This window comes from Oratosquilla oratoria, chromosome 27, assembly GCF_046742065.1.
Source record: "Oratosquilla oratoria isolate Oo_2021 chromosome 27, ASM4674206v1, whole genome shotgun sequence".
Taxonomy (NCBI): Eukaryota; Metazoa; Arthropoda; class Malacostraca; order Stomatopoda; family Squillidae; genus Oratosquilla; species Oratosquilla oratoria.
Window position 1 is genome coordinate 2808973 of NC_134803.1, and position 18994 is coordinate 2827966.

General features: G+C 41.9%; 1 protein-coding gene across 4 annotated transcripts in view; it reads left to right on the forward strand.

Annotated features, from left to right (window-relative positions):
• Positions 1–18994, forward strand: part of LOC143039860 (uncharacterized) — a 143062-nt gene that overhangs the window by 80209 nt on the left and 43859 nt on the right. For all 4 annotated transcript variants that reach the window (XR_012967669.1, XM_076210122.1, XM_076210125.1 and 1 more), the window contains one exon: positions 7972–8123. Coding sequence is in view for 3 of the 4 variants with exons in the window: in XM_076210122.1 (XP_076066237.1) it covers positions 7972–8123 (152 nt within the window). In the remaining variant the exon portion in view is untranslated. The remainder of the gene's footprint in view (positions 1–7971; positions 8124–18994) is intronic.

An 18994-nucleotide genomic window follows, 5' to 3' on the forward strand; every position in this document is an offset into this window, starting at 1 on the left:
ATATGGTCAAACCAGTTTTGACTGAAGACAACAATGTTACGCTATTTAATCAACCGTTGGTAGGTTGTGGGGGCACTTTAAGTCAAATTACCTTGGATTGAAATAGCTCATAAGGCGTAGCAAAAATAGTAAGTTCCTTATGACAGAAGAACACCATAGTACTCTTTAAGCATATCCATCATTGTAATGTACTTAGCTGTGCCGATGACGTATATTATATCATCGATCCTTGGCAGAAGAAAAGTATCGTTTTTAGTGTGGCTATTGAAACGCCGGTAATTCATACAGAGCTAATAGCTGTTGTCTGACTTGGACATCAGTAAGCATGGCGAGGACCACGGGCTATGGTATAATTCGAGGAATCTTATGTCCATCAGGTGGTTAATTTTCTTGCGGAGGTAAGCTGTCTTTGTTGGCTTCATCCTGTAATGAGCCTGTTTAATGGGCTTAACATCAAGTAGGATGTCATAACTAGTTAGATTATTTTTTCTTGGGACAGTAAATAATTGAGGGTATTCATGTATCAGGTCAAGTAATTCTAGTCGAGCTGTAAATGATAAGTGCAGAAGTTTAGATCGTAAGGCCGACATAATTTCTCCGTTAGAGTTGAATCCACAGGATTGAAGAGTTTAAGGTCGGATTCTTCTGTGAACAAGTTTTTTTTTCGGTAGTTGAACTGCATCTAGGGTTTTCATCTCTGCTGAAATATGGTTTTGAATTATTGATATGATATATATCCTTTTTCCTTCTGTCTGGAGTTCCAGTGATATAATTAAGCTGCTTTCCTTAGATAATACTGTATATGATCCAAAGTATTTATTTTTAGTAGGTCTCCAGGAATTGGGAGATATACGAATAACTTGTCACCTTTGTTGAAAGATCTAGCTTGTGATTTTAGATTATGTCGAGTCTTCATGGATCTCCAGGTTTTGGCGGTCCAATTTCTATGTTGCAATGGATTTCTCTGTAAACTGGAAATTTAAGATGCGACCAAGCTTGCTCTGACCATTGTTTACTCAGCAATGCTCTTGTCCAAGAGCAAGGAGCAGGTGCAGGAGATGCTGTCGACAGCATTCACACACTTCGGCTTACCTGCCTTCCCCATCCCGCCGCACGTCCTAGACGCTATTCCCTTTGGTCCCGACAACCCATCCTATCCCCACCCAGCCTCTACCCTTCCCACCAACGCTGCTGGGCATAATCCCTTTCGCCAGGACTACAGCTGACATGGTCCAGTCCAACGGTAGCGCATCCTCCTCAGACTACAGAGTACATACCATCCAAGCCCCTAAGGCTAAGTTTCCTTCCAAAAACTCCCTCCAATAAGTAAGACTCACTGAAGCCAACTATTTCTATGGATAGACTGGATTTATATGTGTTTTACCAGAGCGTCCAAAGCTGGACCTCACAAAGGACCAACACATTATTAGATATTGTCAGACACGGTCCTGATGTCATTTGCTTGACTTTGATGGGTGATCCAGTCCCCGACTTACTCCCCAAGATCCAAGGTTTCAACACATGGAGTCGGGGTCTTGCTTTGCACTCGGGCGTCTGTATTCTAGCCAGGAAATCCCTTCAGGCAACAATACTTGATCACTTTCACTATGAGCAGATGCTCGCGATCAAGTTTACCACTAATCGAGTTCCCATCCTCCTGTGTACCCTCTACCGCCCTCCCCGTATCCCCTTCCTCCCCTTTGTTGACATTTCCAGGTGATGCCATACAAAGTTCCAACCTTCTTCATTGGCGACTTCATCTGCAGACATGCTGACTGGAGCTCCGGCACGCACAGCAGCAGGCTCAGTGAGTTGGCTACTGCATTCTCGTACTGTACCGGCTGAAGATCCTAGGTCCGGACTCTCCCACGTTCATAGGACATGGAGTGCAGGGTAAGCCCGACCTGGTGTTCTCCAACAGCCGAGCTTTCTTCTTCAACTCAACTATCTCACCCGGTGTCCCCACCCTCTCCGACCACATACCCTTGATCCTTCGCATCTCCACCTCACCCATCCTTATTCCCAGTGAGCCTCGGTTACGCTACAGTCAGACCGAATGGGAAGGCTTAAAAAACACTCATATGTCATACACCAACACACCTGAACAACGCTCCACATGCAGTGATAGAGCAGGAATGGCGCTCACTCACGAATTTTGTAAAAAACGCGGTGAAAAAACACATTCCTAGAACAAAGCACCGCAAGGTTGCCACGTTCACCGCTTCTATGCGCACCAACAGACTACGCATTGCACTACAGAGCAGATTTACAACCTATTACAAGCACCCCCAGAGGCCAGTGACGCTATCTTACAAGACATGGACTGGTTACAGAGAAGCCTGAGGAAGTCCCTCCACATCGATTGACATCATGAGGAGGAGCAACTGATAGCTTTGCTCTCCGGCGCCTATACAACAGACCCTTCCAAGCTCTGAAGGACCATCAAACGACAGCTGGAGGAGTGCTCTGTGCCTCCACCCAAGGTCATCAACCATCTGAACCACTCTGCACACTCCCCCCAACACCAGGCTGAACTTCTGGCGTCAGCATAGAGTGAGGTCCTTAAGGCCCATCCTGTGCAAGTACTGCATAGCGTTAGCACCTTGTACAGTGTTAACTCTTTCATGAATAGCTGCAGTGACCTCATTCCCGACGAGACTGTTGATCTCTCTCAGTTAGATGAAAATGACCCTCTTATCTGCCCCATCGTTTTGGAGTAAGTAAAGGAGGTTATCTCGGCTTTAGAATTCAAATCCCCTGGCCCTTCAGGCATCAATGCACACCTACTCAAATGTATGCCAGACAACATGATCTCACACATGACGACGCTATACAATACCTCACTAGCATCTCGGTACTTCCCACAGCTTTTCAAAGCCTCTCACACCATCCTCATTTCCAAACCCCAGAAGCCCGTCTCTGCCCCTCTTTCATACTGGCCAATCTCCCTTCTGGAGTACTTTGGTAAGGTGTTTGAGCACGTCCTCTGCCGCCGCCTGACCGAATACCTGGTGACGGAGAATGTGTTGAGGGACTGCAAATTTGGTTTTCGGCCGGAACGCGGTGCAGACGACGTTATTTCTATGATCACTCAATGGGTTCAAAGACAACCAGACGGTCACCCTGGTAAGGTCATTTTGATTTATAAACATGTGAAGAAGGCATTTGATACTGTTTGGCATGAAGGCCTTAAGTACAAATTGTATCACAATTTTGACCTTACCCTGCCGTTCACAAGGTTGCTCAGCAACTATCTGGACGACAGGACAATAAGAATAAGGTGGCGGGGCTGTCTGTCCCGACCTTGTGTACCGAAGGCTGTACCGTAAGGTTCAGTCCTTGCATTCACTCTGTACAATCTATATACGAATGCCCTGCCAAAGCCGGCTTACCCACGCAACCGAGCGGACGACACTAATCATATTAGCAGACACAAAACAATGCAGGGAGCATTACATGTAATGCAAAACATACTAGACGGGGCACACGCGTGGGACCAACAGTGGTGCATTAAGAAGAGTGCGTCGAAATGCAAAGCTGTATACTTCTGCTGCAAGCAAACCAACAGAACAATCACGAACAGTCCTCTTAAAATAAACAATACAAACGTCCCAGTGAAAGACCATGCCTGTGTGCTGGGTAACACACTGGATAGGGGCCTTACCTGGACTCCACACTTCCGCAGACAGGGAGCGAGAGCTAAGGCTGTGCTGGGAAGACTAAAACTCTTCAAAACTGCAACACTGTCCACTAAACGTTAATTGTACCTAGTCCTTGTCAGACCGATTCTGTGCAAGTCCCCGGGATTGAGCCAGCTGACATGTCCCTCTAACAACTACGACCATCAGCCTCTGAGAAAGCACATAAGATTCTAGGACTGATTGTGCGATCTTTTGATTTCAAAAGTCCATCACTCACTAACAAGCTGTATAAATCGTTAGTTCGTCCACATTTGTAATATGCTGTTTCCGTATGGTCACCGAATCTCATTAAAGACATTGACAGATTGGAAAAAGTACAACGGCGAGCCACAAAACTGATTCCAAATATAAAAGATAAATCATACGAAAATCGACTAAAACATATGAATCTGTTTTCCTTAAAAAAACGTAGACTCACTCAGAGGTGACTTGATACAGGTCTGTAAGATTCTAAAGGGAATTGATAACATCAAAAGTGACCAAATTTTCACACTGAATGAGAATCCGACAAGAAACAATGGTCTCAAACTGTCAGGGAATAGATTTAATTTAGAAGTAGGTAGAAACAACTTTGCCAACCGTGTAGTTAATGAATGGAATAAACTTCCTGCAAAGGCAGTGCAATGTAGTTCAGTTCGAAGCTTTAAGAATAATTTAGATAAGTATCTAAGCAAAATTTTGTAATTACTCATTTATTTCATATTATTTGTTTGTTTTGTTATCGTTTGTCTGTTTGTTTATTATTATTTGCTTGATTCTCATTTATTACTAGTTACATGTGAATTTATTATTATGTACTATTTACTTATTTGTTGATTATTTAACTATACCTATGGATTTATTTTGTTTATTATTATTTACTTTATTATATTTTTTATTTATTTATTTATCATTATTATAATTTTTTCGCATCCGACCTTGATATGGACCAAAAGGTCTCCTGTCGGCATGTTCCGCCTTTGTAATCCTTTGTAATTCATCAGAAGGTTCAGAATGTCGCAGTTATGTTCATCGCGGGGTCGTGATTGAGTGACTTTAGAACAGATGAGTCACTACACCGAGTTTCCAGCATCCGTCCACTCAACCAACACAAACACAAACTTCACATGAGACACCTGGAAAGATTGCACGCCAAACACAGACACCTAATAACATCACACCTAGACCACACCGTACAGACTACTTGTCAGCTGCGCCTCTTCCACGTGCGGTGTACACGAAAAATCGTGTATAGCCGCACATATCAATAACGTTTCCATTTACCAGCTTTCACTGTATGTACATACGCTTAGAGGCAATAACCCTCTATGCGTAGCATACACACACAAGCATATCGCAAACAGAAAAGAAGCCTACATGCACAAACATCTACATACACTTTTCCTGCTACTGAAATAATTTTCATTTCTAACGTTCTCTCCTACTGCATCTTCTCACTTTAGTTTATCTACCACTAAAATTATTTCCAATTTTTTCGTCTCTCCCTTCGACTAAGCCCTCCACTCATTTTCTATCTTCGTTTGGATGGGGTTAAGATGAATAAATATCCCAGAGTAACCTCACGGTTACATGCATATATTCCAGCCTCCAACTCCAAGTCTCCTGCCCACCCCTCCAAAGCCATGACCCCACAAAGTAAATGTTCCTAATTCGCCCGGTGACAATAGCCCTCTTTTATACACAACTATCTTTTCATTTTCATACAGACATCTCTGTCCCTCCTACAACTACCGATCCCGCGCGAGCTGGTGGTCTGTCCTAAGTAGTCCATAGTTCACGCAATAAAATATCCCCAAAAATCGCACGGTGGCAATGGCCCTCTTTCATACACAACTATCTTTTAATTTTCTTACAGACATCTCTTCCCCTCCAACTACCGATCCCGCGCGAATGGTTGGCCTTTTTCTAGGTTGTCCATTGTCCATTCCGACTTGCTTCGTCGTTTGATGGACACCTAACCCGTCACAGGAGGACCATTTTTTTTTCAAAGACACAGCTTCTCCATCTCCTAGAAAGTTTTCTTGACGGTTGTGATTTTCTTATGTGGTGGGCAGTGGTACTTTGCAAACAATGGGGGCCTAGACGTCATGATCTAATGGTAGATGCCATATTAAGTTGGCGTCTCCCGCAGTTCAGGCTTGAAGACATCTAGAGGCGACCGTGGGTAGCTGTGCTATGTGTTGCAGGGGCGTCAAGGCGGGTGCTGCTGCGCAGATCGGGCGGCTGTGGGCGAGAAAAACAGCACAGAGGAGGGGCATCCTCACGTCCACCAGGATGAAGCTCTAGGAGTAAGGGCGACTCCCGAAGGTGAGTCGCACCCTTATGTGGCGATAGTGGTGCCATTGGCGGCGGCGAGCCGTACGCCGACTTCTTTGGGGGATTGGCGTTTTACTGAAGATGCAGGAAATATGAATTTGCAGGCGTCGGTGTCGAAACGGAAACGACGTTTGGAGGTCTTGTGGATGTAGAGGCCCATCGCGCCTGTGGAGGCTACTGTGATGGATGGTGGTCCTTTTAGTTTTTAGTTTTTTCCAGGTGCATCCTGGTAGGCAGTTTCTGGCGCAGATACCGAATTCCCTGGGGTAGCAGCACAGGTTGTATGAAGGTGTTGTGGTGTTGATGTTGTTGGCGTCTGCTGTGTAGAACTGCCGCTGTAGTGTGATCTCGTCTTATTGACGACGTCGTCAGCAGGGAAGACATCCTGGTTTCGTGCTGCGGTGGTGTATGCGTCGGCGAGGTGGTCAGCCTTTCGTGAAACTATGTTGATGGTCATGTCCTTCGCGTTGCCAAGGATGAATCGGACGGGCACATGGAGGCGCAGAAGCCACATCTGTCGAAGCCTGTCGATGGTCCTGCTGGTTCCCTCGGCTCCGAGTGGGAGGCGAACGATGGACAGCATCTCGTGGTACACTGCACTTAGTTTTAATGTCCACCAGTGGCTGTTGGCGGAGTTGGAGGATTTTTGTGGCTCTGGAGGCTGCCAACAGCGTGAAATCCTGAAGCAAGTACTGCTTCAGGGCATCATAATGAATGATGTCGTCGTGCCCTTTCTAGCAATCGACAAATATGCTGAAACACGTCCTCAGAGATCGCCTCGAGAACGTAGTCCGCCTTCGTTTTAGGCGCGCTGATTTTCCCCAGGCGGAACTAAATCCTCGCCCGGCAAAACCAGGAGGGCGTGTCAATCATGGAGAAGGGTGGCAGCTTGAGGGAGACCGCGTGGACGCCTTTGGCAACGTGAGATTGGTCCATTTCTCCGGTCATCACCAGTGTAGTGAGAGAGACTGAGTCCTTTATTTGATGAACTAGAACTAACTTACATGGGGCCCGAAGCTTGTATTTATACCTTAGGTAGGTGAACTACCCGCGGTGAACAATTGAATTTAATTGAATCATGTCAGCCAGGAACGTGGGGTAGCTGCGATCCCAAAGGGACGATGCGAAAGATTATGTGGTTAGGTCATGCCGTCTACGTGGCATGCAATGAAGTGAGGCTGGAATCTTTACAGATGTATGGATTTGGAGAGATGTTCTATGCCCGCCACGAGACACATTTGTTGTCTTAGGTGACATCATTGCGGTTGTTGGTAGTGACAGACTAGAGTTAGTTATGAAGTATGTGTTGGCTCTGGAATCAGAAAAAAAGTTCTCTTCTGAGAAATCTGGTATAGCAATGCCGAAGGTGTGGCAAAGGAGATCGATTACACCCTCCTTAGTACTCATTGGAGGGTCCTACTTATAGTTGCAACTCTCAGGTTGGATACCAAGTTCAGGCGAATCCCGAGATGTATTCCACCAGGATTGCGTCCAGAAAAGCGTAGTGATTATGCATGTACTCAGGATTATGTAATAGCAGTCTCCAACTGATTTAAAAAACTTGCCGCCCTTGCGGATCCTGAAGAACTGTGAGATACTTTTAAATGTAAAACCCTGCATGCTGCCGAGGAGTCCATTGGAGAACGTGCAAGATTGAGGAGTGATGTGGCGTCGCGTGAGACACTGGGTGATATAAGCCGTGCTGCTTGATTGGCTGGGGACTTATATTAATACAGAATTCCGAAACGATGAATTGGAGCTCTCTTGAAGGATAAAGAAAGGTGTGTGAAAGAAACCACTGAGAATATGGAGAGCTAATTCAGTGCGAATGATACCGAAGTTATAGAGGAACCCGATCGACCTCCCGGGTCCCTGCTAGAGACCCTCCAACCAGATATGTTGTGGTCGTGTCTGTGTGTTCTGCCAGTGTTGTAATGGTAATCATCTCCTCCAGGTCCATGTGCTGTCCACGCGTCCTTTAATCATGGCCCTCAACGTGGACAAGATCTTCAGCGTCTTACTTCTTCAGGAGCCGCCGCCGCCCTCTGAACCCCACCTGGTATCCCTCGAGACGTCACTATACCTGCAGGGGGACCTACGTATGAGGTGAGGTGGCTGGGGGAGCTAGAAGTAATAGCAGTAGTAGTAATTAGTAGTAGTAGTAGTAGTAGTAGAAGTAGTAGTAGTAGTAGTAGTAGTAGTAGTAGTAGTAGTAGTAGTAGTAGTAGTAGTAGTAGAAGTAGTAGTAGTAGTAGTGGTGGTGGTCATCATATCTTCAGAAGGCACCACTCAGGGAGACCCGGTGGCTATGGCAATGTATACGCTTGGTCTTATGCACGTGCAGCAGAGGATACAAAATGAGGACACCAGGTTTAAGCAGGTAGCATATACAGATTCTCATGGGGGCAGGGAAAGTAGCAGACTTAAAAAAGTGGTGGGATCTGGTGCTGGCACAAGGCCCGGATCTGGGTTATATCCCGAATGTAAAGAAGTCTGTTCTCTTAGTGAAGCCAGACTACTTTGACAATGCCAAAAACCTCTTTGAAAACAATGATGGGAGGATAACAAAAGAGGAGAAAAGACATCTCGGTGCTGTGATCGGCTCTGAATGGTTTAAAAAGCAATATACCGAAAACAATGTTAAGTAATGAGTGACGGAATTTAGGCCACTAGCCAACTTTGCAAAGACTGAACCGCAGGTGTCATATGCCACATTCATATATGGTGTTAAACATAAGAGAAACCACATCTTACGAACGGTACCGAACATCACCAACCTATTAAGACCTCTTGAAGAAACTATCAGATATTTGCTAATTTCGGCCATCACCAATGGATGGATAATAAACGATAAGGAAAGAAAACTGATTGAACTTTCACCAAGAGTGGGAGGGTTAGGCATCTCCAACCCGCTAAATCTTGCCAACATAGAACACCAAAACTCCCTGAAACTCACGTCCTACCTGACAACATCATGTCACAAGATCAACAAAAGTAAACTAACGTGGAGGAAAGCAGCAGACATCAGAAGAAACATATCAAAGGGAAGGGAAGAGAGACAGAAAGAGGAACTTCGCGCTCTTTTAGTTCATCTATTGAATAGTATGAAGAGAAATATAACAATAGCACAGGAAGATGGGGGTCCGACTGGCTGACAGCACTACCAATCAGGGTAAAGGGATTAAAAAAAAAAAAAAAAAAAAAAAAAAAAAAAAAAAATCACGGATGCCATTGCCTTGAGGTATGGATGGTCAATGGAAAGATTGCCTAACAGATATTCCTGTGGTGCACAGTTTAGTCCAAACCATGCAATGATATGGAAGCAGGGTGGATTTATCTGCATGAGGTATGACGAGGTAAGAGATCTCACTGCCCAAATGCTTCAGGAGGTATGCAAGGATGTAACCATCGAACCAACATTACTCCCACTAGGATGGGAGAACTTCAGGCATGTACATCCAACACCTCAGATGAAGCACAAGTGGATGTCAGCACAAGATATTTCTGAACACGGCTTTCTCTGACATGCGAATATTTTATCTGATGGCCCCCTGTTACAATAACCTAACTATTGAGGCATCCCACTCCCGGAACGAGAATGAGAAAATAAGGATGTACAAAGAGCGTATGCAAAATGTGGACCAGGGCTCATTCACTCCTATAACCTTTACGACTTCAGGTGGCATGGGTCCCAAGGCAAAAGCATTCTACGCTCGTCTGGCAGAGGTGATGGCAGAAAAGAAACAACAACCAAAATGCGGTATTGTTACGTGGATGAGATGTAGACTGTCATTTCTCACTCTTAAGATCAGCCCTCCTATGCCTGAGAGGTTGTTGTGGTGTACAAGCATGCTAAAGGCATTGTGCGATTGTTATACATTATACTTGTAGATTGGGAAATACATGCTTTCCCCTTTATATATAAATACTATGAAACTTATTTATATTAATTTATCAAAATGATTGTATTGATTAGATTTCCATGTGCCAGTATTGTGAAGGAACTATGCGGGCATGTATGCTTCCCACCAAGCCAGGCTACGTTCACGCAACACAGTTTCGAAAACACCTTCATAGCATATGCATGCTTTTGTTGTAGTGCTTATTGAAGTGATTAATACAATATTTTACATTGTTAGTATACTTTCATTAGCTAGCCTCGCACATATGATGGCAGCGTAAAACAATATTGTGAATGTTTCCTTTGTGCATTGTTATTTCGCAATGCTACATTGAACTTTGAACATTTGAGATCTCTGGCAAGCCAGTTTGGAGCATCGTGTTTTTTGTGTTTTCTCTCCCCTTTTTCTTTCCCTTTTTTTGCAGCCAGGTGATTTTATTTAGTGCCGTTGGAACAGTTCATACCAGTGACTTGAAACAATATTTTATTCACTTAAGTGCAGGAACAGTTTTCTTTGGACACGCCAAGTGATTTTTTTTTATAGTCACACATGGTTTTCACTTTAGCATTTGCATTGGCTCTATGAACTTTCTATGATCTATCATAGTCATCTTCCTTCATCACTGGATCGCCTCTTGTTTCTGAGTGCGTCGACTGTAAATCTGGAGCCCGGATGGAATAGGATTTTTCCACAATGTTGTCTCTAGGTAATTCTATTGGACATTGAATTGTGTTCGCTGGTTTCTCCAGTGACTGGCCCTTTTCAGCGCTCTTCATTGTAGTCAGGCTTGTACTGTTTTTTATGCATGCAAGGTCATATCGTCTTCTGGTTATAGTGAATTAATTGTTACATAATTACTTTTCTGGTGAGACGTATTGCCTTGGCAGCCATGTTTGTTTCCGTTGTGACGTCCTTTCATAACAGTCACATTTTGTTGGTCTATTAGAAATTTTATTTCTTACATTTCTTTCATTGTAAATATTGGAATTGTGAATTATAGAGAAGTGTATTTATGGGCCTTAATTGTGAATAACTTGTATTAATAACTTTTGCTTTGTGTATCAGAACGAATATTACCGTTTACATTCTCTCAGGTCATTCTTCCGATTCGAGGAGATTCATTGAGTTCGCCATTATTAACTGTATGTATTTTATTTATTTTGACTTTGATATTACTACGCAGTGGGTTGTTGTTATACCTCTTTTAATATGTCTAAACAAAAGGTACCATCCTTTTTTCGTTCCCCAAATCCATCTGACACAATGGCTCATACATTCACATCATTACATATTACGTCAGGATCCTTCTTAAATTTTCTGGATATGATACCAATATAAAGCTAGTGATTTTATTCACCAGTGCGAAGATTGTATTATAAATACTATTTCAATGGGGTCTGAGAAAATTTCTTTTGTGAGGTCACAGCTTGCACCTAATTCATTGGCTTCTGAGGTGTTATCTGGTTTGTGTCTCGACCCCAAATCTTTGGAGTACAATTATGATCTATCAAGTCTAATTTCCTTATTTTTTTATACCCCTGTAGGTAATTCATTTCAGTGGCTGATGTTCTTATATCCAGATAGGGCACTCCTGACTACAGGCGTTCTCAGGCCCAGGCCAGCAAAATTGTAGTTGAGGTATTAGATTCTCCCATTCAGAGTGGGTTGATCATGGCACTGTCTCTTTAGATAGCCATATTTTGGAATTTCTTTTATAAATCATTTTCTTAGTGCCTTTTGAGAGGAGAGCTGCCTCTTCTCTCAGCTATAAGACAGATGAGACCCTACTATCTTTCGCAACAAGGCTTTCATAAACTTTTGGAAGTGCCTTCTGGTTCCTTGTGTATTAGCAATGCTCAGCAACATACCAATGTTCCTAGTTCTCCTCCACCCCTCAGTCTTCAGTTCCATCTCACAGCTCCCCTTTGTCTACATTTACCCTTCTGTACTCACATGTACCTATTGTAACAAGTCAGGTCATTCGAGTGTTTTTTGTTTTCTCCATATGTTTCATATACACAAGTCAAGGCAGTCCCCTGTCCATAGGAATTTACTGGGTGTTTCTTCTAATGTGACACATGACCTCTCTAGAGGAGAGCTGCAGGATAAGCTTAGCTACTGTCATATCCATGGTCATTGTAAACATTCGGCTGATCAGTGTTTCAAGGTTTTGAAACTTAGAACTGAGACCTCTCATTATCCTAGACAATCTCCGTCCCATTTGCACCAGTGCCTGTTTCACAATGCAAGGTTTGATCTGGAATGTTTGATCCCAGATCATCCCCTTGGTAGCTGCTGAGTCTTCTCAATTACTCACCTTCCAATTTCTTACAGAGAATACACCTATTTCAGTCACTGTAGATACTGGTGCAGAATGTAGTCTCATAAGTAGAAAAGCTTAGTATGCTCTCTGGGATTTGTAGTCCCCCTTTATCTCCTTTTTGTAATAGTTTGCATTTTGTACAAAGTTCTCCTTTGCCTATTCTTGGGTCTGTTCACATTCCCTTAAGGTTTTCCTCGCATGCTACATTTTTCCATGTCTCTTTTGTTGTTATATCTGGTATTGCTCTTATGTGTGATTGCTGCTTGGGCATTGATGCTCTTACAGCACATGGCATTGATATATCTCCCAGTTGCCATGTAGTGACTTTCTGTAATTTTGTTATTCCTGCAACAGATAGGCCAGTTTCCACTTGTGACTCCCCTCCTGTGCATGGTCAGGTTGTACAGTTGCCTTCGAAAAGACCTCCTCACTTTAACTCTCCTATTCTTTCTTGTACTGCTGTTGTTGTAGGAGAGCATTGTATTGGACCTTCTAGTACGGTTCGAGTTCCGGTGCTCAATTCAGGTGCTTCAATTGGGTCTGACATTTTATCTCAGCCTGACTCTGTTCATGTTTGTTGCCTTGCTTTGGAAGGGACTCTCTTCACTATTCACAAGGATCATGTTACCACAGCTATGGTAACCAACATCACAGGTGCTCCTACCACTCTCTCTCCTGGCAATCACTTAGGCTCCTATGAAGTAGCTGACGTTGATGCTTTCCAGGATTCGCCTCCTATCATTGCAGCTTCTGTGCTAGTCTCAACAAGCATGTGACAGCTCACTTGGTCTCCAAGTTTGCAATGTTTGTAGGTGAGACTGATTTTCCTGATGAGATGCCTCATCTCATTTAACTGTCAGTGACCCACCATCAGGCCTCGGCTTTGCCTGGTGATCCATTAGGACTTACAGATTGTGTAGTCTTGTAGAATTGATCTTCAGCCAGGTGCTCGTCCTGTTTATGTTCCCTCTTATAGGTTGCCTCACTCTTTTCAGCTTATAGCTAAGTCGTTGGTTGATGACATGTTATGTGAAGGTGTTGTACAAGTGTCTCACTCAGAGTGGAACTTGCCACTCCTCCTGGTGTCTAAGAAGGATGGATCTTTTCATCCTGTTATTGATTATAATCAATAACAAGGTCACTATTCCAGACCATTACCCTTTGCCTGTATTCAGTGACCTTCTCCAGTCCATTGGCACTGGTAATTCTGTGTTCACTACCTTAGACTTAAAAGTGGATTTTTGGCAGATACCCCTGGAGGAAAAATCTTGTAAGGTCATGGCCTTCTCTACTCCCAGTGGACATTATGAATGGCTTTGTTGGCCCATGGGGTTGTGGAGTGCTCCCTTGACTTGCCAGTGCTTGATTAACCCTACTGGGCAATGTACTTTTTGTTTACCATGATGATTTAATCTTAGTTTCCAAGGATGTGGAGAGCCACTTCACTAAGTTGTCCATTGTCTTGCAATGGTATCCAGTTCCTATGTCATGTTGTAGACAAACATGGTATTCACACCACTGACAAGGTGGTTAGGGACTTTTCTTACACCTAAGTCAGTTGAACATGTACATTCCTTCCTTAGTCTGGCAGGGTACTATCATGCATTTGTTAAGAATTTTGCTTCAATTGCTTACCCTCAAACATGTTTCCTCAAGAAGGACACTTCATTCCAGTGGCACGATGTTCATCAGGAAAAGTTTGATTCCTTGAAGCTTGCACTTACTGAAGCACCTGCGTTGGCATTCCCATTACTATTTGTACAGATATTTCTGGTACAGGTATCGGAACAGTACTTATGCCACAAGTAGATGGATGTAGACCCCATGTTCTTGCATATGGTAGTTGCATTCTTAACAAGCCTGAGTCTCATTACTAAGTTACTCATTTGGAGGCCTTGGCAGTGGTGGGGGCTTAAAGCATTTTTGTGATATTTTTGAATATCCTGTTACAGTCTACATGGACCACACTGCTGTCACTCAGCTTCTCAAGGGCAAAAAACTTTCAGGCCACCTAACCAGATGGTTTCTCATGATTGAAGAATTTAACCCAAGCCTTAAGCATATTCCAGGGCATGCAAACAATGTTGCTGATGCACTTTCATATAATATGCCTGTTGCTGCTGTTACAGTAATTGACAACTTCTTTCTGAAGAATCTGGCCAAAGCTCAGCATGAGGACCCTGTTTGGTCTGCTGTTATTTATGCTTTGGAGTCTGGTGTCATGTGCTATGCCCTGTATTTGCATTGATACATTGAATCATAAACCATGACTTGAGTAGTTCCTGCAATCCAGAATCATAGAACGACATTTAGCCTCTTATGATCAATTTAACTTCACTGGGATAAAAAAAAAAATGGTGGAGTGCAATCACTTAGTTTAATACTTGAATTACATTATAAATAAATCTTACTAGTTAATCAGTGTGAGCAGAGTGCAAGCATTGTAATCAGGAGGAGTCAAAAGTGCCCGCGCATCTTTTTTACGCTACAGCCGTACAACACCAGTGCCATTGCACAGGTGCCAATGTATGTCTATGTAACCTATCCTATTTCTATTTAACCAGCTCCACACAATTCACCAGTGTCTTTATTTTTGTGTGAAGAGGGCATACAATAAAGTCACTAATACTTATCTAAAACATATAAGCAACAGGGCATGGAAGTGAGGGACCTACTTCTTTTCTTCATTTGATTTATGTACCCTCTGACTTCTGCTGGCAGAAGGCCCCGATTTCGTATTCCTCCACTGCCGACCTCCAAGTCTTCTACATCATTTGTGTGTGTGATGCCTGCGTCCGTTACGTAACAGGTTTAAGTCCTCTATGTCATTTGTGTGCGCGATGCCCGCATCCGTGATGTAACAGGTTCGTGGTGAAAACACGAGTCTGTTGTTCCTGCATGATGCCTGTGTCCATTATGTAACAGGTTTAAGTCTTCTACATCCTTTGTGTGCGTGATGCCCGCGTCCGTTGTGTAACATTTCCATCATGATCATGGTGGAAACATGACAAGGGACAGCAGGATGGCATTGCTGTTTTGGTGAGGAAAATGGCTACTGAGGACTGTTAGCATCTTGAGACATACACAGCATACAGATTTATCCCACTGGACAAGAAGCCTGGCTTTTGTCTAAATGGTATAGGTGAGGTGCTGAGAAGAATAGTAAGGAAAGCAGTCATGGAGGTCGCGAAGGGCGAGGTGCAAGAAGTAGCAGGCAATCATCAGGTGTGTGTGGAGCAATAGGCATGGTGTGAGGCTGTGATTCATACCATGAGGATATCTGAGGAATCAGACTGCAAAGCAGTCTTATTAATTGATGTATACAATGCCTTCAACAACATAAACAGAGAGATTACCATACACATCACAATCAAATGCCTGGTCATGGCCAAATATGTGGAGAACACATACAGGGAACTAGCAGAGCTATTTTTCACCAACAGAGGTGGGAAGAAAGAGACAAAATTAGAGGCCATCCAATCATTGGAAGGCACTACTCAGTGAGACCCAGTTGCCATAGCTATGTATGCATATGGACTTATGCACCTGTAGCAGAGGGTGCAACATGAGGGGACCAGGGTTAAATAGGGAGCATGTACAGATGATCTCACAGGGGCAGGAAAAGTAGTGGATATAAGAAAGTGGTGGGATCTGGTGCAGACACATGGTCCACATTTTGGGTTATATCCTGAATGCAAAAAAGTCTGCCTCAGTGAAGCCAGATTACTTTGAGGAGGCCAGAAAGCTCCTGAAAAATAGTGAAATGAAGATAACTAAGGAGGGAGAAAGACATCTTGGTGCAGCGATTGATTTTGAGTCTTTTGAAAAGCAAAATATCAAAGACAAAGTTAACAAATGGGTGGCAGAAGTTAGGCTACTAGCCAACTTTGCAAATATTGAATTGCAGGTGGCATATGATGCTTCATATATGGTGTTAAACACAAGTGGAATTATATCTTAAGGACAGTACCAAACATCACTGAGTTATCAAGTCCTCTTGAAGAAAACATAAGAAAAGAGCTAATTCCAGCCTTCACCAATGAATAGATACTAAACAAACAGGGAAGAAATCTAAATGAACTTCCACCAAGAATGGGAGGGCTAGGCATCTCAAACCTGCTAAACCTTACCACCATGGAACACCAAAACTCCCTGAAACTCACGTCCTACCTGACAAACAACATTGTGTCACAAGATCAACAGAAGGAGACCAACATGGATGAAAACAGAGAAATTAGAAAAAAAGCATGTCAAAGGGCAGGGTAGAGAGGCAGAAGGAAGAACTTCGCACCTTATTAGATCAACTATTGAATTATATGAAAAGAAAGATAGCAATAGCACAGGGAGATGGTGCATTCATTTGGCTGACAGCACTACCAGTCAGGGCAAAGGGATTCAATCTAAACAAAAAAGAATTTACAAATGCCATTACCCTGAGGTATGGATGGCCATTGGAAAGGTATAATAGATGTTCCTGTGGTAAACAGTTTGATCCAAACCATGTGATGATATACAAGCAGGGTGGATTTATCTGTATGAGATACGGCAAGATAAGGGATCTCACTGCCCAAAAGCTTCAGGAGGTATGCAAAGATGTGACCATCAAACTAGCACTTCTCCCCTTAAGAGTGGAGAACTGAAATGCAGCACTTTTTCAATAAATCTTGAGGAAACATCTACTTGTTTATGTGATAGGGGGGCTATATTTATAGAGTGACCAAAATGATAAAACAGAGTAAATTCACTCAATAAATCACACAAAATGGAAAACGATGAAAAAAGACATAAATATAGTGAACCAACAATGAGAAGATTGGATGTAAGCAAAGTGGAATCATCATTAGGAGTCATACCAAAAAAGACTTGCAACATTGAAACTCCAAGAATAAACCAAAGGTTAGATAACACTGTTTTTCCTGGGTTTGCAAAAGAAATTTGAATATTAGGTAAAGGTTTAGATTGGGAGAGAGAATCAAGGTATAGAAATATCCTAAGAAATCAGGAGATTACAGAATTAGTAAATAAAATTATAGATCTGAAAGCTGAATACAGTGCAATGTATAAAGAAATTAATCAGTTAAAACTTTGATATGTTGAAACCAACAGAGACCTTTATGATCTAAAAAGGGATTAAAAATTTGTCAAAAGTGAGAACGAAAGAATGAAAAATGAAGATTTAAATAAAAATGAGGCTTTGAAAAAAAAAAAGTAAAAGGACAAATAAAAGTGGTGACCAAGAAAGTGGGAGGAACAATAAAAAAGACAAATCTCCAAGAAATAAAAAATCAGTGGAAAGGGGAACAAGACAGAAAAAAAAAACTTTTAAAGAAATAGTGCAGCAACGAGTGGGAGAGAATGCTAAAGAAGCAGTTATTGAAGTAATTAAGGAGAAAGAGAATTGTGTCAAGAGACACAATGGATAAAATAAAGTGTATAGTAGTTTATGTTATCAAAGAAAAACATAATGCAGCTTACCTTAGAGAAAAAGAGGAGAAAGAAATTGCAAAAGAAATTCTGAAAGAGATACAAGAGGGGCAAGAAATAGATAAATAGAAGTACACAGAATGGGACTGTACACATAAGAAAAAATAAGAATACTAAAAATTAAGCTAAGATCTCAAATGATAGCGTAAGTATTATCTAAAACAGCAAAATTGGCAAGAAGCGAAAATTGCAAAAGTTTATGGATAAAGAAAGAAATGAGTGAAGAGGAAAAAGAGAAGAAAAGACACTAAGAATTGAAAAAAAAAAAGAGAGACTGAAAAGAATTTTTTGAGAGTACTGGACCAAAGACTGAGACAATGGTATATATATATATATATATATATATATATATATATATATATATAGATATATATATATATAAATATATATATATATATACATATACATATATATATATATATATAAAATGAAAGGAAAAATTTAAAATACTGTACATTAACATGGCATGATTTCAGGATTAAATTAGATGACTAAATGGAAGAAGAGATACCAGATGTAATGGGAATTGTAGAGGTGAAATTAAAAAGCCCACTACCACCTGATACTGTGGGACAAGGTCTATGTAACTACTGGATAAAAATAGAACGGAGACACGTGGGGGGGGGAGTCATGTTTTTGACTAAAAAAGGTTTAAAATTGACAAAGATAACAGGAGATAATAATGTGGAATTGTTTATGATAAAAGTTGAAAACATCGACATGAAAAGTAGAATATTTGCAGTAATATATGTGCCCCCAAAAACATATTTTTGGACTGAGAGTGACCACTTCAAAATGCTGGAAGACACAAGGTATGCATTAAATAAATTACTAAATGAAGGAGGAAACATAGTAATCAGGGGTGACTTTAATTCCAAAGAAATATGTTGGGAAGAGATGACAGTGAAAGGTAGAGAGGACTTTTGAGGAAATATACTACTGGATATGACCATTGAATATACAATGACTCGGTGGGTAAAGGAGAATACCAGATATAGAAACAATGAAGAACAATCAAGACACTTATCATTTTCAACAGAGCCTAAAATTATGGATAAAATGGAATACAAGACACCAGTTGGGAAGAGTGACCACATATTAATTGAATTCAAACTAAAAGAGGAAATTGATTTAAGAAAAAATGAGAAACATAGTAAAGGTAGACTAATGTACAACAAAATGTATTTTGAGAAACCCAGAAAACTGTTTCAAAAAGTACATACATACATATACCAAGGCTTTTTCCCCCTTACAAGGGGGGTAGCCAA